Source organism: Syzygium oleosum, unplaced genomic scaffold, assembly GCF_021117445.2.
Source record: "Syzygium oleosum isolate NSW1041296 unplaced genomic scaffold, Sole_v2.1 Sole_v2.05, whole genome shotgun sequence".
Taxonomy (NCBI): Eukaryota; Viridiplantae; Streptophyta; class Magnoliopsida; order Myrtales; family Myrtaceae; genus Syzygium; species Syzygium oleosum.
In genome coordinates, this window is record NW_026607489.1 from 14,420,550 (window position 1) to 14,445,443 (window position 24,894).

Consider the following 24,894-nt stretch of genomic DNA (forward strand, 5'->3'; position numbering starts at 1 on the left):
ATATGGCTTGCCCAGATCCGGTGAGGGCCGGCCTCAACCATGGTTGGCGAGGGGTGGCCTCGCCTGTTGCCAACAAGGGTGGCCCTCGCCAGATCGGGCGAGGGCGATCCTCGCCCAACCCTTCCCGGGCCTCGACATTGGCCAGGCCAGCCACCAGCGAAACAAAGAGAAGAAGATTAGAAAAGGAAAAAAAGAAAAGAAAGGAAAAAGGAAAAAACAGAAAGGAAAGGAAAAAAGAAAAAAATCAGAAAAAATATTTAAAAAATCGAAATATACACATGGAAATGCTACGTAGACTTATTTTTTTAAAAAAAAAAACCCAACTCAGATTAAAATTTTAATTATAAAAGTCACGTATTAATTTAATTGGAATTTCTTGCTGTTGGCACTTAAGTGATCGTTTTTTCTCCGATTTGGCACTTAAGTGATCCGGCGAAAATTTTGGCACTAAAGTGAATGCCGTACACAATTATTTTGAATCTTTAGTAAGAGAAATTGCAAAAGATTGAGTGCTTAAAATGTATCGTTCTGTAGCATGGTCAAGAGAGGTTTCTTCTTTACAAAATAATAGCAACCTCTCATTGCTTGCATCTACTGTGATTTTGAGTTATTTTATTTTATTTTCATTCTATGTTTGGCGGATGATATTGAGAGGTAACGTGGATTGGAACTTGGAATTAGCTGATAGAGAGCAAATATTGTCGATAGGGGTGGTAAAATGCGGTTGTCCTAATGACATTTCAAAGGACAAGTAGAGGAAGCATTATGGAAGACAAGTCTCTTCATGGGGATGGCTTTAGTCCAGTTTTAAATTGCCGGTCTTCTTTATTTTCTCCGAAATCTCTCTCACCTGAATAGAGGCTCTTGCACTAGCTTAACAACCATTGATCAGGTATGAGATCCTTTTTGAGTGCGCAACATTCTTGTAGAACCCGAGTCCCGATAGAACCAATCAGATCGACCGGCCATTTACGTTAGGAAACCCCAGAGACTCGAATTTCGGAAAAAGCTGAGAATTCGGGAGACATTGGTGATAAGTTGAGGCCTTCAAACCGTGTTACCTCTCAATTTCGTGCATGTCGCAGCATTGTACCACGAGGCCTACGGAATTGAGAGGAGGAGATGAGGTTGATAAGAAACATCAAGATGTTATAGTGCGGAGCCGAATTTTCTCGAAGTTTACTGTCCATTCTTTTTGCTCTGATATCGTCCATTCCAACCTGCTTCAGAGACTGCAACCTAGAATTTACAATCCAAAATGACATGAAAAAGACAGCTCAGTTTATAGTTAGGATTAGCGAAACATTCGAGGTACTAGGATGGGAATTGACAATTGAATAGTAATTCAGGATTTCAGTTTCATTTTACTCATTTGCTTCTTGGCACGACGTCACGATCTTAGCGTTGGGGTGTGGTTCATACTCCCAATTAACAGGAAAGCACGAGGGTCCCGTTCTATTCTATTGGTAGTTTGGGCTTGGGCGTAGGACAACTAGCGTCCATGTCAGCGATTTCCGGTCAAAATTGGCCGGATGGAGTCAATTGCCAAAACGTAAAAAAATTTCAAACTCAATAGAAAAAACTAAAAGATTTAGGACTGAATTGACAAAATTGCAATAGGTCTAAGACTTTTTGCACAATTTTCTTAAATTGAGTTGAAGAGATTTAATAGCTTAAGCGAGAACATAAATCATGGCACGGTAAAGTAATTGGTACATGACCTAATCCATTAGGTTAGTGACCCATTTTTATGGCAAAAAAAAAAATGTTATTCGTGAATTTTTTGAGAGAGATCAAAGTGAGGAATCGCTTTGATTAATATATACAAATACGGACAAGATACATATAGACTAGCGTATGGTCTGCGCCATACACAAGTTGGACATTATCACATCCCTTGGATCATGCGTGTCCTACATGAGCCGCACAATTTAACAATCCAACAGTTGCGGTGAAGTGCGTGCATAATGTTACCCACATCACCGAAGAAAAACACAGTTCTGTCAGAACCAGAAGTATTTAACATACGGGTCAAGAAAGGACTTGGAAAGGGAATCGTTCCACACCACCGATTCCCACCATTCCTCCTCATCTCTTTCAATCTCAATTTCTTGTAGACAATCAGAACGAGGTTCCCCATCTCGAGGGAGCCGCACAAGGAGAGAGATGCATTCTAGCTTCGGACATCCCGTTAGGGAAATTCTTTGGAGAGAATGACAGCTTATCGCCGCCCCACATATGCTTTTTAGTGCACGAAGAACCCGTAACCCTAAAGTCTTCAACTTAGGGAGGGATAGAGCGGAAGCGAGATGAACATGATTGGCCTCACTCCTCGTATAGCTCCCTCCGGTGTCCCCCTCTTCCTTACACCCCATATCTACTTCCGTCATTGCTATGACCACCTCCATTTGATCACAATAACTGATAGAAAGCTTCTCCAGGTTTGCAAGGAGGGGTAGCAACACATGCGTCAGGAGCCTCTTCATTTTATTACAACCAACGATATCGAGTTCCTTGAGACCCCAAAACTTGTCACCTACATATAGCACTCCTGGGACTGCAGTCGCAACAGCACAGGGTTCTTCCTCAGCTAGCGCACGTAGATCCATCATGGATATAAGTACGAGAGACTCTATGCTTGGAAGAGGAGAAGATGAGGATTGTGACACCGCATACTTCATGCCGTGTATCCTCCTCAGTATGCACATCGTCAGCTTTGAGTTTGTTATGCTTGGAATGTCCGTCGAGCTCTTAGGCTCATCAACTGCATCTCTGATGTCCAAGTGCTGAACATCTTTTGGGAGCACACGGGGGGATTTAGGTCCATCTCCTCCAACATGACACCCAAGTAACCTCACTGTTCTACTGTAAATGGAAACATCCACATCGCAGAAATTATCATCCCTAGTACCTTCAATTAACTCAATTTCCCACTCCTTGGGACCGCCAGCCTGTAAATGTTTCACATACAAGTCATAGCTTTGGACATCGCCAAACTTGCAACTCAGCTTCTCCAACTTGCTCAAACTCATTATTTCCTGAGCCTGTACTGTCAAGCTGTTGCATTGACTCATAAGATTTAGGGTTTGCATGTTAGAGAGCTTGGGCAGAATTCCAGGAGGCAATTTCTCTAGATTTGACTGGCCAAAATCCAGGCATCTTAAATTCACCAATTCGTGCAGCCCTTCAGGGACTTCTTCAATTCCACTGCCATAGAAATCCAACGTTCTTAATGCCCTCATATTTGCTAATGAAGGCACGCACCGTAAGCATTCACAATGACGCAGTAACAAATGCTTGAGGTTCACCAGGTTAGAGATTGAACGGGGCAACTTACGAATCTCCGTGAAGGAAAGGTCTAGAACTTGAAGAGCGGGCATGCAACAAAAGAATGAACCATCTATCCCATTCAAGATATTATAACTCATATGAAGTTCCAAAAGTCGAGGCAGAGCCCAGCTTTGCCGTCTCACTGCTGGTATTTCTTCTATTGAATTTCGAATCAAGGATACTTTCTTTAAGACCTTGGCCCATTCTTCCTGCGCTGGAATTGTGTGCAAACCTAGCCCGGCTTTCACCGTGCATTGAGAGCCCATCATATTGATTGCCATGTCCCTGACTAAATCGTGCATCTTCAAATGTTCATTAGAGGGAGGCCCTGATTTTTCCAGCAAGCAGACGTTGACTAATTTATTCACAATGGTGTGACCCCTATCATACTGTGCTTCTCGACTTTTCAAGTCACTAAAGACATCGAGATAAACAAGATTTCGCAGCAAGTCTTCGATCAGGATGACAAAATCCTCAGGGTACAGTGCCAGATGTAGGAAACACTGTTGCACAACCGGATCGTGCAGGCGATCAAAACTGAACTTTAATACTCTGAATACCTTATCTTCCATGCCTTTACCTTCAAACCTTGCTTCTTTTAACTCTTTCAGGGCACTTCTCCACTCGTGAATGTCCTCCACCTTCCCTCGCATACTTCCAGAAACCACCACTATACCCAGAGGCAATCTTGCACATTCCTTTGCAACAGACTTCGCAACACTTTCTACTTCAGGAGCGAAAACGACTCCTCGTCCAAGATTTTTCACAAACAGTTGCCAGGCTTCATTTTCAGGAAGCGGCTTTAACTCGATCAGTTCATCGCATTCCATCTGCCGACATATGTCCAAGGACCGAGTTGTTAGAATTACCTTACATCCATTCACACCTAGTGGAATTCCAACCTCCTGCAGATCATAAGCGTGCCATAGATCATCTAAAATAATGACGGTGCTTTCTCTCTTCAGTAAGTGTGACAATTCGGCAGCCCGTTTGATTCTATCTTCCTCCTCTCTCAGGGCATGGTTAAAACATTTCGATATCCTTTGTTGCAATGTGGGAACATCACATTCTTGGGACACTGTTACCCAGCATACTTTCCTCAAAGGGCTTGCCTTTAGGAGATGGTTATGGATATGGGTGACGAGGGTTGTTTTTCCAACTCCACCCATACCCCATATGCCGACGGTCAACATGTCATCTTCCATCAAACGAGACAGCACTCTATCTTGATTTCGTCCGAAAGCCTCACCAACCAAATCCACAGTCAACAACTCATATGCCCTGGTATCTTCTTCAACGTGTGTAAGCCCTCTAGGAAATTCACCTTGCTCTGTGAGTTCCTCCACCTCCGTGGTCAATCGGTTTATTTGATTCACCAAGCTTCCCTGTGTCCAAACTCGCCCCTCTGCAACTTGTGGTTCTATTCCCGAGATGTCGCCCTTTACTCTTTGGACATTTTTCAGCCAGTTCTCAATTTCTCTCTTCCTTTTATTTCCGAACCTTGATTCTGCATATTCAACTTCCGTGAGGACGTCGGATTCCCTGCTAGTTAGTCTCTCCAGCTTTCGACGAAGTTTATCCATCTTCTCACCAGCATTAGTGTAAGAACCGACCATTCGAGCAAGACCAATGCTTGTGCCCACCATTTCTACCGTTTCCTTAACCATGTTCAGCTTGTCCATGCCTGCAGCCTGAAAGGACAAATTTACCCACAACCATTAAAAAGAGATATTCTCGATCAGATTGCTTTGGAACGAAATCTTTCTATTAAGATCATATCTGTCGCAAACAACCCGGACATGTCTTTTGTTCACCAAACTACAGTTTGCATACCAAAAATTTCTCTTTTTTTTTTTTTTTGCATTTTCCAATTTTTGTGTTCACCAAACTATAGTAGATGTCCGATACCTTCGTCTCGGCAGGATTGGACTTCTATTGCCGATCTCCCCTGATCATCGGTATCGGACTTCTCTCAATAAATGATAATAGAGCCAATTAAGATATATTAATTTCTCCGCGCTATATCAATTTTTCGACGTGAGACTTTTTAACACAACTCACACGTGGATGTCAACAAAAATGTCGTACATGAAAAAAAAACTCGGACGACTCCGGTAGATCAAACAGTATAAGGATGGATCGACTCTGTCTGAAAGTTTATAACACCACTAGAAGGCAAACGCACCCAACCTTCGCTCAATGATTCACAATTCATGCGTGCAAAAGAAAACTGGGCTTTAGATATGTAAAGAAAGGAACGACGAGTGTACCTGGAGCCAACCGCACCGATACTTGCGGAAGAACTTCCGACGAACAAGATGCAAAGAGAGAAGACCGGACGGTGATACTGCTACCCAAATTCAACAGAGAGCAACTGGTTTAGGTTTGCAGAGAAGCGAAGACTTCTTTGTGGCCTTACAGGACTTTATTACACAGAGCATTGAGTTTAAAAAGTCAACTAGTACAATTTCTAGAAAAAAAAAAAAAAAAGTCAACTAGTACAGTTGTCCCTGATTTTTCTTTTTTGGGTCGAAAGTTATCCCTGATTTAAATAACTCACCAGGAAAACACCAGGAAGGACCGAAGGAGAGAGAGTGGGGCGTAAAAAACGTATAAAGTAGCAGTCAGAGACACGACAGATTCTCTTTAATGAAAATGATGTTAACTAAACACAAAATTAGGCGCACAGAAACATTACTTTCAATTAAGAAAAGTTTAAATTAATTAGAAACCCCTAATTTGTCGTTTGAAAAAAATAACACAAATGATACCTGAATTTTAATTCAATATGTAATATTTTCTCTAAATTTTTAAATTGTTCAACGTAACCCCTAAATTATTGGCAAATGTTGAATGTTGTTCTTTCGTTTGCTCAGATGACAAATCATACGTTATTTAATGACGTGGATTATTATATGTCAAGTTAGATTTTTTTAAAATGATGAGTCAACATGTCCATCTTTTTTATTCATATATTTTAGAAAAAGAAAATAAAACTTAGGGCATTAACATGTCCATCGTTATGTAACGACGTGAATCATTTTATGTTGAGTTAGATTTTTCAAAATGATGAGTTGACATATCCATCTTTTTTATCCATCTACTTTAGAAAAAGAAAACAAAAATTAGGACATTAATATATCCATCGTTATGTAATGACGTGGATTATTATATCATGATTTGATATGGATATCTTACTTGAATAATACACGTGTAGTTTTTTTTTTTTACTTATCCACCATTCAAAATTAATAAATTGGAACACATCAGCATATTCCGTTACTTGAATTAACGAAAGGACATTATTGATCTAGGGACTAGATTGAATATTTATCAATAGTTCAGGGACCACATTGAATAAATTAAATGTCCAAGGACGATATTGCACATTGGATCATAGTTTAGAGACCATTTGTGTCATTTTCTCTTTATAAATAAAAATAAAAACAAAGTAACCAAACTACCACTAAGCAAATATAATCTCTGTAGATATCTAGTGTTTCGTGCATGAAAACACGAACCCTATTCCTGGCAGATAATTCTCTAATAGCGTTGGTAATTCTTATAATCGGTTGGTAACTAGAAATTGATAAACAACTTATTTAGTCTATGACATACTAGGACGTTACCTACAGTTTAACGGATGTACCAACGATTATTTAACCTGTAATGTGTGAGTAAGTAACCAATAGTTTTGTGGAAGTACCAATAGTTATTTAATTTTTTTATTTACTAACAGTTTTTATAAATTATGAATATTTACTCAAGTAGTTTATCAGGCTATCGGCATGTTAAAGTTACTAAGCTTTTATAAAAAAAAATAATATTAACTCTTATTCAAGTCTATTTACCAACTTTTATTTGATTTTTTCAAAATTATCAATTGTTCTAAAAACTTACCAACATTTATTTGTTAAAGTTACTATTGTATTAACAATATTGATTTGAGTGATTTACCAAATCTTCAGGGATTAAGGTACCATTTAACTTTAGCTTTACTTGCTCTTATGTTAGCGAGTAACCAATGTTTATTTAAATGTCTCCAGATTACCACCTGTTATGATAATTTATCTACTCCTTGTTTGCGATTGTTATCAACATTTTAAAAGTACAAGCTCTTATAACCAATTACCGATTTTTATTTGAGTTCACATATGAATGTTTATTAAGATTGTAACTTTAACACGTTGGAAAGCTCCCTTAATAATGTGGATAAATTATTGAAACAATTGGTATTTTTGAAATAATCGAATCAAAGTTGATAAATGACTCAAATAAGAGTTGGTAATTTTACGTAAGAGATGATAACTTAAGCTCCGCAAATAAATGTCCGTAAAAGATTGGAATGTATTTCGTAATTTTGAAAAAAGTTAGTGATTTCGTGTAAGAGAAGTGACTTTAACTTGCAGGTAACCTCTAAATTAACATTGGTAAATTATTGAAATAGTTGGCACTTTTGAAACAATCAAATAAACATTGATAATTAACTCACTAAGAGTTGACAATTTCGGATAGTAGTTATTAAACTCTTTTCCAGTTGGTAAGGTGCCATAAATATTGGAAATGATTAGAACACGTGGTAGTATTAAAACAGTCAATTTGACATTAGTAACTAACTGAAATATCAGTGGGTAGTTTCATTTAAGAGTTGGTAAATTATTAGAATTGTAGATAATTTTGAAAATAGTTGGTAATTCTGTAACAACGTTATGGGCTTTAACATGTTGGTAACTTTAAAAAGCAAAGGGAAAATGACACAAATGATCTTTGAACTTTGACCCAATGTGCAGTGTGGTCCCTGAACTTTCAACTTATTCAATATGGTCCATGAATTTTAGCCCAATGTGCAATATAGTCCCTGAACTTTCAACTTGTTCAATATGGTCCCTAAACTTTTGGTACATATTCAAACTAGTCCATGGACTATATGAAAATGTTCAATGTTGTTCCTGAACTTAAATTAATGAAAGGATAGCATTGGATATTTTCATATAGTCTAGGGACTAGTTTGAATATTTATCAAAAGTTCAGGGACTACATTGAACAAATTAAAAGTTCAAGGGTTACATTACACATTGGGCTAAAGTTCATAGACCACATTGTACATTGAGCCAAAGTTTGAGTACTATTTGCGTCATTATCCCAAAAGCAAATATACTTATAGTTCAGTCGATATTTTTCAAAACAATCTTATAAGCTTTGATGAGGGACTCAAATAACAATTGGTAATTTCCAAGAACAGTTAGTAACTTGTACAAGTTGGTAAAATTATGCAAATAAATGTCGGTAAATTAATAGAATAGTTGGTAATATGAAAACAATCAAATAAAGTGAGTAGTGACTCAAATAAAAAATTGATGATTTCCTACGAAAGTTAGTAAATCTAACATCTTAGTAAATTTAATAAATATATGTTGGTAAAGTATTGGACATCGATAATTGCAAAAAATCAAATAATATTGGTGAAAATGACACAAACGATCATTTTTTAGATAAGTGTTTTTTAAATTATTCAGTTTTCGCAAAACACACTCTCTTTATATCAATCTAACTTGTGATTCGTTACGCCATTGTTTTTATTCTTCGTATGTGATCACCGCGGACATATTCTTGGTCTTTGGTTGGGATCCCCTGTTTTCATAGGGTGGGAAACCTTTAGTTTCGAGGTATTTACCTTGCCACGTCACGTGGTGAAAGAGTAGCGTCATCACGCGCTTCCGATTCACGCGCTTTCGTCGAAAGGGCGGAAATTAAAAAACGACCGCCCACAAAGTTTGACCCGACGAAGCGAGAATGCGATCACAGAAAACAAAACTGGTCGCCCACCAAGTTTGACGCAACGAAAGGGAGAATACTGGTAAAAGAACAACTGCATCCTGTCTTACTTGGCAAAGCCCGCATCATATCTCCAATGAAATTGGAATTTAGAAATCTTAAAAGGAAATTGCCAGTGCACCTTGAGCCAAGCGCACTGGTACTTGTCGCAGCCCTCGCCGCCATGTGTTGGTCGACCTCACACACGGCCGCGAGGGCCGTGGACCATTGTCTCTTTCTATTGTCCTTTAAAATCCTCTCAATAATTTTTTCATTCTTTTATTCGGTTCATGAGTTCTTCCAATCTATCAATCCCTCTATCTTCACACATATACAGAGACGGAGGTCTCTCTCTCTTTAATAGCTATTTATCAATATCTGCAAAGTAATTTTGTACCATGTTCACACTCAAAAATAATCTGAGTTATAATGGACCGGTGAGACTTCATGGTACATTGTCGACGTGATAGCAGACCACTATTACAAATCGGCAACTAAGATAGGTAGCCATCGTCGATGGAAGAGATTCGGTAAAGGCCAGAAATCGACACACGAGAACATATATCTCATTGAACATCCCATGTCATTGTACGTAATCTCTATCCGTTGGAGAGTACGAGAGCCAGCAGAAGAAAGATAAGAAGAAGGTGGTTCCGCCTCCTGAGGGAGGCATACACGGAGCGGTATCCTTCTCAGCTTGCAACATCCTTCGAGTGTAATATACTCAAGAGAATTACAGACTATTGTGCTGCTACATATGCTTTCCAGCGCGTGTAAATCCCTTAACACTAAAGTCCTTAACTTTGGGAGAGTTAAAGCAGAAGTTGTTTGGTCTCCTGTCACTTTTATGAGCTCCTCGACTTCGCTGCAGCATTGGATAGAAAGCACCTCCAAGTTTGCGAGGAGGGGCAGCAGCGAGTGGGTCAGCAGCTTCTTCATTTTGCAGCATTTACTGATTTCGAGCTTTTTCAGACCCCAGAAGGTATTATTTTTGGATAGCACCCGCAGGAATGCACTCGCAGCAGCAAAGTTCTCTTCTACCTCCACTAGGACGCGGAGGTCCTCAAGTGTATCTAGTCTTAGAAACTCAAGGCTTCGAAGATGGCTGTATCTGTGTGAGAGGAAATCCATGGACAGCAGAACCACACACTCCATGGATTTAACTTTCCCAATCATGCAGGCCTTCATGTTGGTTACCTGTTGAAATGATGGGATGTTCATTAGGCTTCTCAGGTCATCCTCCACCAACCTTTCAATTATCAGCAATTCAACTTCTCTTGGGAGCAGAAGCCGCTCTTCCCATTGCCATCCTTGAGCGATGCAACTTAATCTCACGATTTTGTTATAATCTTCCATGCTTCCTATTAGAGCCTCATCATAATCGACACATCCCAGTCTCAAGTCCCACTTCTTTGGACCTTTTCCATCATTCAGATATGCCGTGTACAGATTAAATTCATTTTCATCAGCGAAATTGCATTTTAAATCTTCCAAGTTTCTCATACTCATTATCTCCCTTCCTGCCGCATAAAATTTACTGCCAAGGTTGAGGTATTGCAGATGAGCAAGTTTCGGCAGAACTCCAAGAGGCAGTTTCCTTGGGTCTGAACCATTCAAATCAAAACTTCTTAGATTTACCAATCTCTCTAACCCTTCAGGTGCATCCCGGATTCCACTTTCACACAGATCTAAAGTTCTTAACTCCTCCATCTTTTCCACAGATGGGACTAATTCTAATCCCCTGCACCCCCCGAGCAACAATGCAATGAGGTTCTTCAAGTTGGATGTTGAACATGGCAGAAACTTGATATTTGTCCGAGATAGATCGAGAACTTGGAGAGCAGGCATGTTTTCGAAAAACGCATTGGGTAATGCCTTCAAGGAAGTGTTATTGCTCAAGCGAAGGAACTTAAGTCTAGGACACTTGGTCGCTATCCCTTCCGGGATTCCCTCAATGAGATTTCCCATTAAGGAAACTCCCTCAAGATTCTCTGTCCATTTTGCCTCTTCAGGTATCTCTCTCAAATGCAACCCTGCTTTCACCATATATCTAGATCTCATCATGTGGATTGCCATGTCCCTGAGCAAGTCATGCATCTTCAATTCCTCAGTTTCTTGTCCAGAGATGTTCGTGCGTTTAACACTTTCCAACAAGCAGACGTTAAGTAATTTATTCACCAACGTATGTCCCCTATGGTACTCCACTTCCCGACTTCTGCTGCATATCAATCGGATATCCATGAAATATCGAATGAGCTCACTTCTTTCAGTCATGTAATCCTCAGGATATAATGCCATATGCAGGAAACACCGTTGCGCCATCGCATCATTCAGTCGAGTATAGCTAATTCTCAAAACACCAAATACCTTCTCTTTCATGCATTCTTCCGTGAAGTTTGCTTCTTTCAATGCTTCTAATGCATTTCTCCACTCATGGATGTCCTCCGTCCCCCTCATGCTTCCAGAAACCACCACAATCCCAAGAGGCAAACCTCTGCATTCCTGTGCGACAGACCTTGCTATATTTTCTACTTCAGGTGGGAAGGCTTTTGTGCGCCCCAGATTCTTCATGAACGAGTGCCAAGCTTCATTCTCGAGGAGAGTCTCTACTTTGACAGAAACTTGGCATTCCATCTGGTTACACACATCCAGCTTCCTGGTTGTCAGGATCAGTTTACACCCGTTCTCGTCTACCGGGAGTCCCATCTCTTTTAGATCATACGTATTCCATATATCATCCCAGATGAGGACAAATTTTTTTCCCCGCGGGAAGTTTGATAATCTTCCAACTCGATTAATCCTATCATCCATATTTGACAGATCAAGATTCAGACATTTTGCAATCTTGTATTACAGCTCGTCAGGGCTACATTTTTGGGATACGACCACCAAACTGACCTTCTGATTAGTGTTATGCGCCTTCAAAAGCTTATTGTAGATATGTGTTATCAGAGTGGTCTTCCCAACACCTCCCAAACCAAAAACCCCAATTCTCCACGCGTCATCATTCATCAAGTAAGATAATATCTTTTGCAGATTTTGTCTAAAAGTGTCGCTGACTAATTCCTTTGTCAGCAGTTCATATCCCCTGATATAATTTTGTGCGAGTCTGCCACCAAATTCACCTTGCTTTCTAAGTTCCTTCACCTCTTCGATCAATTGATTCGTACGATTTACCAAGTTGATCAATGAAGTGATTCTTGAGAGAAGTCTCGCATTTGCAACTTCTTGTTCTAAGCTTGAGATTCATCCTTTTTTCTTCGTACATTGCTCAGCCAATTCTCAACTTCTCTCTTTCTTTTTCTTCCAAGAGTTGACTCCGCGTGTTCTACTTTCACAATTATGTCTCCTCCGCTACTAATAAGACTCTTGAGCTCGCTTTTTAGGATGTGCATCTTCCCACTGGTATCACCATAATTGTTGATGCAACCCCAGATGATTTGAAAATTACGACCAAATTCTGCTAGTGCATTGATGCAGTATTGCATCTTATTACCTGAAAAGGACAAGTTTGGCAGTCCGATGTGGAAGAGAAATTCTATCTATGTTTGATTTTAATGCCATTCTATTGTTGCAATCAACACTAAACCTTTTACTAGCCAAAAAACAACTGATATTGATTGGGATAAAATTCCCATTGTCCGGAAGAGTTAACTTGAAGCTGATGTACATGCTAAACCTCCATTTTATCTGTTCTTGATATGCAATGAGATATTATTTTAACCGCCAAGAGAACATAAAACAAGCCATAGTCTACGTCACTAATAGTGCACCTTATCGGGAAGACATCAGTTAGAACAACAGATGAATCGAGTCACAATCAAATTTAATGTGCTGTTTGACACTAAGGAGATCATTTTGGACGGGTCTAATTAACTAAGCACTCAGAAGCCTTTTGAGAGTGAAAAATATCAGTTAAAACCACTTAGCTGAATCAGACACAGTGAACAGAAGTCTTAAACTCAAACCAGATTCGTAGAATCGGGATTTCTTTCCTTTGAGCATCATAATAGGTTGGAACTATAAATGCCATTTGATAGCGGCATTGGATTCAGTTTGGATTCTGACCCAATTTGAAACTATGGAAAAGATACCAACGGAAAACAGATCATATCCATACAGTTAAACCTTCCACACAGACTGCAGGTTTATGTTTCGGATTTCTGCTGATGTTTCTGGGCTGAGGCACGTGAAGGATCACCATCCAAACATGCATTAGTCTCGTGTAGACAAATATTGCTATTCAGTAAGTCTATATTTTCAAGATTCTCTATGACTGGATGATCGGTAGAATGAACTTTTTCTTTTTCAATATGTCAGATATAGGGGAGCCAAACTCAGGCCGGCCTGATTGCATCAAACACTATAAAAACTACCCTCTTCTTTAGCTCAACGAATCATCACGACTGGACATATTACGTCAAGTAATGAACAAATTCGGATGATGAACTTCTGCACATAGATTCAACAAGTGTACCTCGACTCGTGCTTGCAGATTCCAGAGAAGGAAGGACCTGTACGCTGTGGAGAAGCAGGCAAAAGCTTCTGTGGAAATTAAAAAAAAATGGCATTTTCTTTTGTTTTTGTTTTGACCCCCCAAAATATCTACAGATAAGGAAGTTCCGGGAAATTACATAGACCTGTCTCTCCAGAATTTTTTCTTCTGTTCTTCCCATTCTCTCCTTTCCTTTCCTTTCTTGAATCGACCCCGTGACTCATCAGAAAAGCGTATGACCTCTCTGAATTCTTTCCTTCCAGGCACTTTAGACGGAGGGGTCCAACGGAATTCGCCAATTTTCATACGATATATGCACTTAAGAAAATTCCAAATAAAAATTTGAAGTGACTTTATTTTATCAAATAAGGACATGAAGTAAACTTGATTTTTGAAGTGGCCATTTCAATTTCAAAGAAGGGGTGATCTCACCAGCTGATCAAGTGCATTTTCTTCTTTTAATTTTTTTTGATTTTTTTCTTACTTTTATCCTTTTTTTGTATTTTTCTTTCCATAAAAAAAGAAAAAAAGAAAAAAAAAGACTGGTTTTCCTGTTTTTTTTCTTCAGGAGTTTGGTACATACTCTGAGGATGGTCTTCCTATTTGCACCACAGTAGTTCTAGATCTAATGGAGGAAGTTCTGTTCGGTAGTTTCGCGACGTCGATCCGAATTTATCCGGATAAAGCCGGAATAGAATGATGGATAACTTATCCGGGTCTTGGAATTGAGGAATTGAGTAATGGGTCCTCCCTACCTAGCGAAATCACCATCGATGCCCATCTCATGCAAGCTTGTGCTTGTGGGCTTTTTGAGAGTTCTAGCAAACTGGTTTTGTGATAATCACCTCGGATGTTAGATTATAATTTCTTACATAAAATATTTTAAAACATGGAGGGACCTCACTTCTCAGGCGGGTTTTTATTCTTTGGATCTTAGGTCTCAGGTCTTCAGTTAGTTTAATGCCTGAATGGGATGCATGGCTCATCTTTTCTTGATAACTCATCATTTCTGAATCTTTTCTAATGGCAGATAACTCCATTTTCGGGACCACCTTTGCCTTCTTCAAGTTTTCAACCATTTGACGTCTCCGTCGTCAAGAATCTTAATATTTGACATTTATTTTCGTTGAGGAGGGTACAATAAACCAAAACGCCGAAATGGGATGTAAAATTATGCATTTATTTTGAATCTTTAGTCACAGAAATTGCAAAAGATTGAGTGCTTAAAATGCATCGTTCTATAGCATGGTCAAGAGAGGTTTCTTCTTTATGAAGTAACAGCAACCTCTCATTGCTTGCTTCCACTGTGATTTTGAGTTATTTTATTTTCATTCTATGTTTGGCGGATGATATTGAGAGGTAACGTGGGTTGGAACTTGGAATTAGCTGTGCATAGAGAGCAACTATTGTCGATAGGGGTGGTAAAATGCGGTTGTCCTAATGAACATCTCAAGGGACAAGGAGACGAAGCATTATAGAAAGACAAGTCTCTTCATGGGGATGGCTTTAGTCCAGTTTTAAATTGCCGGTCTTCTTTATTTTCTCCGAAATCTCTCTCACCTGAGCAGAGGCTCTTGCACAAGCTTAACAACCATTGATCAGGTATGAGATCCTTTCTGAGTGCGCAACATTCTTGTGGAACTCGAGTCTTAGTAGAACCAGTCAAATCGACGGGCCACTTACGTTAGGAAACCCTAGAAACTCGAATTTCAGAGAAAGCTGAGAATTTAGGAGACATTTACGACAAGCTGAGGCCTTCGAATCGTGTTACCTCTCAATTTCGTGCATGTCGTGGCATTGTACCACGAGGCCTACGAAATTGAGAGGAGGAGGTGAGGTTGATAAGAAACTTCAAGATGTTATAGTGCGCAGCCAAATTTTCTCAAAGTTTTCTGTCCATTCTTTATGCTCTGATATCGTCCATTCCAATTTGCTTCAAAGACCGCAACCTAGAATTTACAATCCAAAATGACATGAGAGAGGCAGCTCAGTTTATGGTCAGGATTAGCAAAACATTCGAGGTACTAGGATGGGAATTGACAATCGAATAGTAATTCAGGATTTGCTTCTTGGCACGACGTTACGGTCTTAGCGTTGGGGTGTAGTTCATACTCCCAATCGACAGAAAGGCATGAGAATCCCGTTCTATTCTATTGGTAGTTTGGGCTTGGGCGTAAGACGTCTAGTGTTCACTTCAGCGATTTCCGATTAAAATTAATTGGATGGACTCAATTGGCAAAATTAAAAAATTTAAAACTGAATTGAAAAAATTGCAATATGTCTCAAACTTTTTGCACAATTTTCTCAAATTGAGTAGAAGGGATTTAATAGCTTAAGCGAGCACATAAATTATGGCACAGTAAAGTAATTGGTACATAACCTAATCCATTAGGTTAGTGACCCATTTTTATGGCAAAAAAATAAAACGTTATTCGTGAATTTTTTGAGAGAGATCAAAGTGAGGAATCACTTTGATTAATATATACAAATACGGACAAGATATATATAGACTGCCATACACAAGTTGGACATTGTCACATCCCTTGGATCATGCGTGTCCTACATGACCCGCACAATTTAACAATTCAACAGTTGGGGTGAAGTGCGTGCATAATGTTACCCACATCACCGAAGAAAAACACAATTCCGTCACCAGTATTTAACGTACGGGTCAAGAAAGGACTTGGAAAGGGAATCGTTCCACACCACCGATTTCCACCATTCCTCCTCACCACTTGGAAGCCAAATTCTTTGTAGACAACCAGAAGGAGGTTCCCCATCTCGAGGGAGTTGCACAAGGAGAGAAATGCATTCTAGCTTCGGACATCCCCGTAAGTATATTTTTTGGAGAGAATGACAGCTTATCGTCGCCCCACATATGCTTTTTAGTGCAGGAAGACTCCCTAACTTTAAGGTCTTCAACTTAGGGAGGGATAGAGCGGAAGCGAGATGAACATGATTGGCCTCACTCCTCGTATAGCTCCCTCTGGTGTCTCCCTCTTCCTTACACCCCATATCTACTTCCGTCATTGCTATGACCTCCTCCATTTGATCACACCCATTGATAAAAAGCTCCTCCAGGTTTGAAAGGAGGGGTAGCAACACATGCGTCAGGAGCCTCTTCATTTTTTGACATTCAAAGATAGTGAGTTCCTTGAGACCCCAAAACTTGTCACCTTCATATAGCACTCCTGGGACTGCAGGCGCAACAGCACAGGGTTCTTCCTCAGCTAGCGCACGTAGATCCGTCATGCCTCCAAGTTCGAGAGATTCTAGGCTTGGAAGAGGAGAAGATGAGGATTGTGACACCACATACTTCATGCCGCGTATCCCACTCAGTGTCAACATCGTCAGCTTTGAGTTTGTTATGATTGGAATGTCCGTCAAGCTCTTAGGCTCATCAACTGCACCTGTGATCTCCAAGAGCTGAACATCTTTTGGGAGCAGACGGGGGGTTTTAGGTCCATCTCCTCCGACATGACACCCAAGCAGCCTCACTGTTCTAGTGGGAACATCCCCAACGAAGTAATTATCATCCCAAGGACCTTCAATTAACTCAATTTCCCACTCCTTGGGACCGCCAGCCTGTAAATGTTTCACATACAAGTCATAGTTTTGGACATCGCCAAACTTGCAACTCAGCTTCTCCAACTTGCTCAAACTCATTATTTCCTGAGCCTGTACTCTCAAGCTGTTGCATTGACTCTTAAGATTTAGGGTTTGCATGTTAGAGAGCTTGGGCAGAATTCCAGGAGGCAATTTCTCTAGATTTGACTTGCCAAAATCCAGGCATCTTAAATTCACCAATTTGTGCAGTCCTGCAGGGACTTTTTCAATAGCACTGCCAGAGAAATCCAACGTTCTCAATGCCCTCAGTTTTGCCAATGAAGGCACGCGCCATAAGCATTTACAACGACGCAGTAACAAATGCGTGAGGTTCACCAGGTTAGAGATTGAACTGGGCAACATCTCAATACTCGTCATAGACAGGTCCAGAACTTGAAGAGCGGGCATGCAACAAAAGAATGAACCATCTATCCTTTTCAAGATATTATAACTCATATAAAGCTCCAAAAGTTGAGGCAGATCCCAGCTTCGCCGTCTCACTGCTGGTATTTCGATTAATGAATTTTTAATCAAGGATACTTTCTCTAAGTCCTTAAACCATTCTTCCTGCGCTGGAATTGTGCACAAACCTAGCCCGGCTTTCACCATGCATTGAGAGCCCATCATATTGATTGCCATGTCCCTGACTAAATCGTGCATCTTTAAACGTTCATAAGAGGGAAGCCCTGATTTTTCCAGCAAGCAGACGTTGACTAATTTATTCACAATGGTGTGACCCCTATCGTACTGTGCTTCTCGACTTTTCAAGTCACTAAAGAAATCGAGATAATCAAGATTTCGCAGCAAGTCTTTGATCTGGATGACAAAATCCTCAGGGTACAGTGCCAGATGCAGGAAACACTGTTGCACAACCTGATCATTCAGGCGAATAAAACTGAACTTTAGTACTCTGAATACCTTATCTTCCATGCCTTTACCTTCAAACCTTGCTTCTTTTAACTCATTCAGGGCACTTCTCCACTCGTGAATGTCCTCCTCCTTCCCTCGCATACTTCCAGAAACCACCACTATACCAAGAGGCAATCCCGCACATTCCTTTGCAACAGACTTCGCAACACTTTCTACTTCAGGAGCGAAAACAACTCCTCGTCCAAGATTTTTTACAAACAGTTGCCAGGCTTCATTTTCAGGAAGCGACTTTAGCTCAACCAGTTCATCGCAATTCATCTGCCGACATATGTCCAAGGACCGAGTTGTTAGAATTAACTTGCATCCATTCACACCAAGTGGAATTCCAACCTCCTGCAGATCATAAGCGTGCCATAGATCATCTAAAATAATGATGGTGCTTTCTCTCTTCAGTAAGTGTGATAATTCGGCAGCCTGTTTGATTTTATCTTCCTTCTTTATCAGGTCATGTTTAAAACATTCCCATATCCTTTGTTGCAATGTAGGAACATCACATTCTTGGGACACTGTTACCCAGCATACTTTCCTCAAAGGGCTTGCCTTTAGGAGATGGTTATGGACATGGGTGACGAGGGTTGTTTTTCCAACTCCACCCATACCATAAATGCCGACGGTCAACACGTCATCTTCCATCAAACGAGACAGCACTCTATCTTGATTTCGTCTGAAAGCCTCACCAACCAATTCCACAGTCAACAACTCGTATGTCCTGGTATCTTCTTCAACGTGCGTGAGCCCTCTAGAAAATTCACCTTGCTCTATGAGCTCCTCCACCTCCGTGGTCAATCGGTTTATTTGATTCACCAAGCTTACCTGTGGACGAACTCCCCTGTCTGCAACTTGTGGATCTATTCCCAAGATGTCGTCCTTTACTCTCTGGACATTTCTCAGCCAGTTCTCGACTTCTCTCTTCCTTCTATTTCCGAGCCTTGATTCTGCATATCCAACTTCCGTGAGGACGTCAGATTCCCTGCCACTTAGTCTCTCCAGCTTTCGACGAAGGCTATCCATCTTCCCATCAGCATTAGTGTTAAGAACTGACCCTTTCAGCACATCGTCAACGATTTTCCTGATAAACTCCCCTTCATGCCTGTAATGTTAAAACTTATTATAGGATTGACGCACAAACTGCATAGGAATGTAATAGATCATTGAGAAATTTATCAAAATCTCTCCAGCCATTACTTTTGACAACAAAAGCATAAAAATGCCTAAAGTGAGTTTCTAAGGAATTCGGAAAATCTAGATTTCATGTACCGTGCTTTCTTTGATCTTGGTCTGAAGATATCAAAGCTAATTATGCCAAATCAAGGACTGCCATATTCCCAAGTTCAACATTATGCCTTTGAAAGTTTTGTCAAATTCACATTAATTGATGATTACAAAAATGTATTGGATTGTACTTTCTTGATGTCATATAAGAATCAATTCTAATCTTAAAATGTAGTCGAATTCTTAGATGATTGATAGACTAGGATATAATATTCTTGAACCCCAATTTACAAAGGTCAAATAGAATTACCCATCTGCAACATTTCTGAGAACCCAGCCTGATAAATTTCCCACTTGTGTGAGAGCCGCCTTCCACTGAACAACTTTGTCCTTCTCTCCCTTGAATCGTTCTTCGAGATTAGCAAATGCCTCTGCAAAACTGCCCGTCTGTTTCCGCACATCCGAAGGATCGATGTCATAGAACACGGGAAGAACCAATTGCCCCAGGTCTTGCCTGCACTCCATTATTTTCACGAGCTCCTCGAGACACCATCTTGAATGAGCATAGTTCCTCGAGAAAACAATCACTGATATCCTTGACCCTTGTATGGCTTTTCCAAGTTCAGATGAAATTACTTTTCCTCGGGGAAGCGCATCATTGTCTCTGAAAGTGTTGACTCCGGCATCTTTAAGGGCGTGATAAAGGTGGTCGGTGAAGTTTCTCCTGGTGTCTTCGCCTCTAAAGCTCAAGAACACATCGTACATCCATGGACGACAAGTGGAGAGACCGGAAGATGAACCTTCCATCGACTAAAAGATGAAATTACAGATTGCTCTTTAGTCGAGAAAGAAGACACTGGAGATGTAGAATGCGTGCATCGGAGAAGATGATCACTAGGCAAAGAGATGAAACTCCTATTCAAACCCGGCCGGCTCTCAGTGTTTTGTTTTAATGGAACCTTCTCCACCTGTTTCTTACTCGAGGAGACTTTGTTGCACTTTGTGTCCTCTTGTTTAGAATATAATATTGTGATCTGTGACCTGTTTTCGTAGTTCTAATCCAATTTAACATAGGGTAAATTTATCATAAGTATATTAATTTGGTATTTTTTGTGATCAAAAACTTAGTTCGGAGTAAATTTATCACAGGTGTATCAGTTTGGGATTTTTGGTGAGCAAAAAATTAATTCGGGGTAAATTTATCACAAGTGTACTGGTTTGAGGTTTTTTATGATAAAAAATTAATTTAGAGTAAAATTATCACAGATATACCAGTTTGAGGTTTTTGTAGTATTAACCATTTTTTATTTTCCTATTCTTTTGTCCCTTTCTTTTTTCTCGCCTCTTAGTCAGCTCTCCATATAATAGGTATCGGAGTTCTACTACGCGCTTGCAACAAATGGTATTAGAGCCAATTAAAATATATTAATTACTTCACACCACATTAATTTTTCGATCTCTAACATAACTCGCATGTGCATCTCAATATTAACCTCATACATCAAAAAACTCGGACCACTCCGGTAGATCAAGAGTGTAAGGATGGATCGACTCTGTCTAAAAGTTTATAACACTACTAGAAGGCAAACGCACCTGACCTTTGCTCATTGATTCACACAATTCATGCGTGCAAAAGAAAACGGGGCTTTAGATATGTAAAGAAAGGAACGACGAGTGTACCTGGAGCTAACCGCACCGATACTTGTGGAAGAACTTCCGACGAACAAGATGCAAAGAGAGAAGACCGACGGTGATACTGCTGCTCAAATTCGACAGAGAGAGAGAGAGAGAGAGAGCAACTGGTGTGGGTTTGTGACGGCCCAAGCCAAGTGGAGGAGTGCGGGGAGGAGAGATGGCGGTGTGTCCGCGCCACTACTCCGGACGTGCGCAAGGAAGTGGGGTACCTCTCTTATCCCACATCGCCTAGGGGGAAAGTTCTGGGCTAGCTTTTAAGGCTTGGGGTTCTATATCTGTGTAACGCGTTTTACACAAGTTTCTGCTGCTTTGAGAACAAAGCCTTGAGGGAAGCCCGTAGCTGGGATGGCGATGCGTTCGCGCCAGTGCAGGAGGCCCAAAGAGGATAATATTGGGCCGGGATGAGGGATGGTAGTGCCGTTGCGTCTTAGTTTTAAAATCGTGAGGGTTAGTGGGCCCAAAGCGGATGATATTATGCAGCGGGAAACTTCTTTATGGACTTACAGGACTTGAGCATTGAATTTAAGTCAATTGGTACAGTTGTCCCGATCTATTTTTTTGTGGTCGAAAGTTATCCCTGATTTAAATTACTCACCAGGAAGGAATAAAAACACTAGAGAGGACTGAAGGAAAGACAATGGGACCTAAAAAAATATAGGGTTAATACCACAAAAAATTTTAAATTGATATATTTGTAATAAATTTATTTTAAATTAATTTTTTGACCACGAAAAATACTAAATTGATACACCTGTGACAAATTTACCCTCTATTAGTTTCCGTTAAATTTTACCATCAAATTATTGAGTTTGATGACATGTAACAGTTGAAGGGTGTTTCTTTACCAAAAAAAAAAAACAGTTGAAGGGTGTACCAATTTGGGATTTTACCCCTCCGTATGTCACAGGTTTATCAATTTGTGGTTGTTCGTGGTATTAATCCAATTAATAGACGGTAAATTAGTCACAAGTGTACCGGTTTGGGATTTTTTATGATCAAAAAATTAGTTCGGAGGTAAATTTGTCATAAGTGTACAAGTTTGGGATTTTTCGTGGTATTAACCCAAAAGTATAAAGTAGCAGTCAGACACGACAAATTCTCTTTAATGAAAATGATGTTAAATAAACACATTATTGGGAGCAACTTAACATTACTTTCAATTAAGAAATGTTTGAATTAATTAGAAACCCCTAATTTGTCGTTTGAAAAAATGACACGGATAGTCTATGAATTTTGGTCCAATGTGTAATGTCATTATTAAACTTTTAACTTGTTCAATGTAGTCCCTAAACTATTGACAAATGTTCAATGTTGTCCTTCCGTTTGCTCAGATGACAAATCATATGTTATTTGACGACGTGAATTATTATACGTTGAGTTAGATTTTTAAAATGACGAGTCAACATACTCATCTTTTTTATCCATCTACTTTAGAAAAGAAAAAAAAAACTTAGAGCATTAACATGTCCATCGTTATGTAATGACGTAGATTATTATATCCTAATTTGAAATGAATATCTTACTTAAATAATACACGCGTAACTTTTTTTTTTAACTTATCCACCGTTCAAACTTAACAAATTGAAAATCACATCAGCAGATTCCATTACTTGAGTTAACGAAAGGATAACATTGAACATTTTCATATGATTCAGGGACTAAATTGAACATTTACCAATAATTTAGAGACCACATTGAATAAATTAAAAATCCAAGGATGACATTGTACATTGGATCAAAGTTTAGAGATCATTTTTGTCATTTTCACTTTATAAATGAAAACAAAAGCAAAGTAACCAAACTACCTCTAAGCAAACATAATCTCTGTAGATATCTAATGTTTCGTGCGTGAAAACACGAAATATTGTTCCGTGTAGATAATTCTCTAATAGCGTTGGTAATTTTTATAATCTGTTTTACCAACAGTTTTGTGGAAGTGCCAATAGTTATTTGATTGTTTTATTTACTCACTGTTTCTATAATTTACCAATATTTACTTGGTAGTTTATTAGCATGTTAAAGTTACTGAGATTTGATATAAAAAAAAATATTAACTCCTATTTGAGTCTATCTACCAACCTTTAATTGATTGTTTCCAAATTACCAATTGTTAAAAGAGCTTACCTATATTTTTTTGTTAAAGTTACTACTGTATTAAAGTTACCAAGTCTTACAGTAAATTAGCAGTATCGAATTGAGTGATTTAGCAAATCTTCAAGATTAAGTTAACGTTTAACTTTAGCTTTACTTGCTCTTATTTTAGTGAGTAACCAATGTTTATTTAATTGTCTCGAGATTAACACCTGTTATAATAATTTACCATATGTTGTTTGCGATTGTTATCAACATTTTAAAAGTACGAGCTCTTATACATAGTATGTATACCAAACTAGAATTTCTTTAAACTCCGTCCAATAAGCTTTATTCGAATAGCAAAATAAATCCTAAGCCACCCCCATCACACTCGTTGTGAACACATAGAGTGAGCCAAAACCAACCTGTCGAAATCACACTTAGGCTAGCATGCAATACCACTTCTCACTAGTCATTTTAATATTGTAAATGATTAGATATATCCAACCCATCGCTTACGGTAGAACATTAGAGTCACGCTTCGCCAAGTGACAAGGCCTCGAAACTACATCAGCTGTAGCCTATAGTTAAGCCCCAATATTAACATCGATCGTAATCAAGCCCCAAAACAGAACCGGTCCCTAAGCGTATGCCATTTCTCGATACGCAGGTCGATCATGAACATCAATCCAATGTCCATATGTCATGATATATATGGTTTTCCTTTCGGTGCATTTCTTAACTCTGTCACTGCATTTCTCCATGCGCGAATGTCCTCCTTTCCTCGCGTGCTTCCCGAATTCACCACGATCCCAAGAGGCAGAACCGCGCACGCCTTAGCAACTGACCTTGCAACCCGTTCTCTACTTCAGCAGAGGACAGACCATCACGTCCCACATTCCCCGCGAATAAGAATTAGTAACTTGAACGTTGAGCTAAATCACACAAATAAGAATTAATAACCGGGAAAAATGCAGTAAAACGCGCAAATAATTTTCTACATGAATTAGTAACTTTGGTGAACTACCAAACTTAACACCGATACTCTGACCAAAACAAAAAAAAATTAACACTGATTCATTATTGAAATAGTTAATATTTTAAAACTATCCAATAATCGTGGGTATTTTTTCTGAAAGTGTTGTCGATTTAACAAGTTGTTCGTCAAAATTTCGTTAGCAATGGGTCTTGACAATTGCAAGCTCTTTCCATACTCTACGGTGTTTCGATTTTTGTCCTGTTCAACGGTAGAACTGTCCAATAATCTTTGTATTGCTTTGACTTTGTGTCTCGTTAAACCATTGCTTTTATTCTCCATCTGTGATCGTTACGCGCATGTTTGAGGGACTCTTGATAACAAATAGTCATCTTTTTTATGGAGAAGGGAAACGTTGGTTTTGTGGGTATTAATAGTCGCTACGCCATCATGTGGTGAAAGAGTTAGCCTCATCACACGCTATGGCTTCTGATTCGCTTTCGTTGAAAGGTCGGTCAAACTTGGTGGGCGTTTAAATTTTTGTTCTTTATCCTCCACAGAAGCTTTCTCCACCATTCATTCAGTCATGACTAAAATGACTACACCAAACAAACAGAATTGCTGGTTTCTTTGGAGGTTTCTGTACGTGAAGAGGTGCTTCACCAGTCGACGTCCCTAACAGCGACATCATAACCCGTGACCAACTTTCCATGGCATCACCTGGATCTCTCCAGCTGCTAGTCTTACTCTTTTCATTCTTTTA

The 24,894-nt window shown here is 39.5% G+C and overlaps 3 protein-coding genes across 6 annotated transcripts in view; all 3 read right to left on the reverse strand.

The window, feature by feature from the left end:
* Positions 1-1,740: 1,740 nt before the first annotated feature.
* LOC115667883 (probable disease resistance protein At4g27220) lies at positions 1,741-5,772 on the reverse strand. Its single transcript, XM_030589416.2, has 2 exons — positions 5,601-5,772; positions 1,741-5,021 (listed from the first exon to the last, which is right to left on the reverse strand). The coding sequence occupies exon 2, from the start codon at positions 5,010-5,012 to the stop codon at positions 2,004-2,006; it is 3,009 nt and encodes a 1,002-aa protein (XP_030445276.2). The 5' UTR covers positions 5,013-5,021; positions 5,601-5,772; the 3' UTR covers positions 1,741-2,003.
* A 3,852-nt stretch (positions 5,773-9,624) lies between these two features.
* Positions 9,625-11,850, reverse strand: LOC130138229 (disease resistance protein At4g27190-like). The gene has a single exon (XM_056311669.1). It carries the CDS (start codon positions 11,848-11,850, stop codon positions 9,625-9,627), a length of 2,226 nt encoding a protein of 741 aa, XP_056167644.1.
* A 4,306-nt stretch (positions 11,851-16,156) lies between these two features.
* LOC115664680 (probable disease resistance protein At4g27220) overlaps positions 16,157-24,894 on the reverse strand; it is a 37,203-nt gene continuing 28,465 nt past the window's right edge. The window contains exons 1-3 of one of the 4 annotated variants that reach the window (XM_030586575.2): positions 21,068-21,194; positions 19,698-20,197; positions 16,157-19,265 (exon numbers count right to left, since the gene is read on the reverse strand). In XM_030586575.2, the coding sequence (XP_030442435.2) occupies positions 16,289-19,265; positions 19,698-20,194 (3,474 nt within the window). In that variant the 5' untranslated portion in view covers positions 20,195-20,197; positions 21,068-21,194 and the 3' untranslated portion in view covers positions 16,157-16,288. Of the gene's footprint in view, positions 19,266-19,697; positions 20,198-21,067; positions 21,195-24,894 lie in introns of those variants that run through there. The other 3 variants (XM_056311346.1, XM_056311345.1, XM_056311344.1) reach the window with 3 other exon arrangements.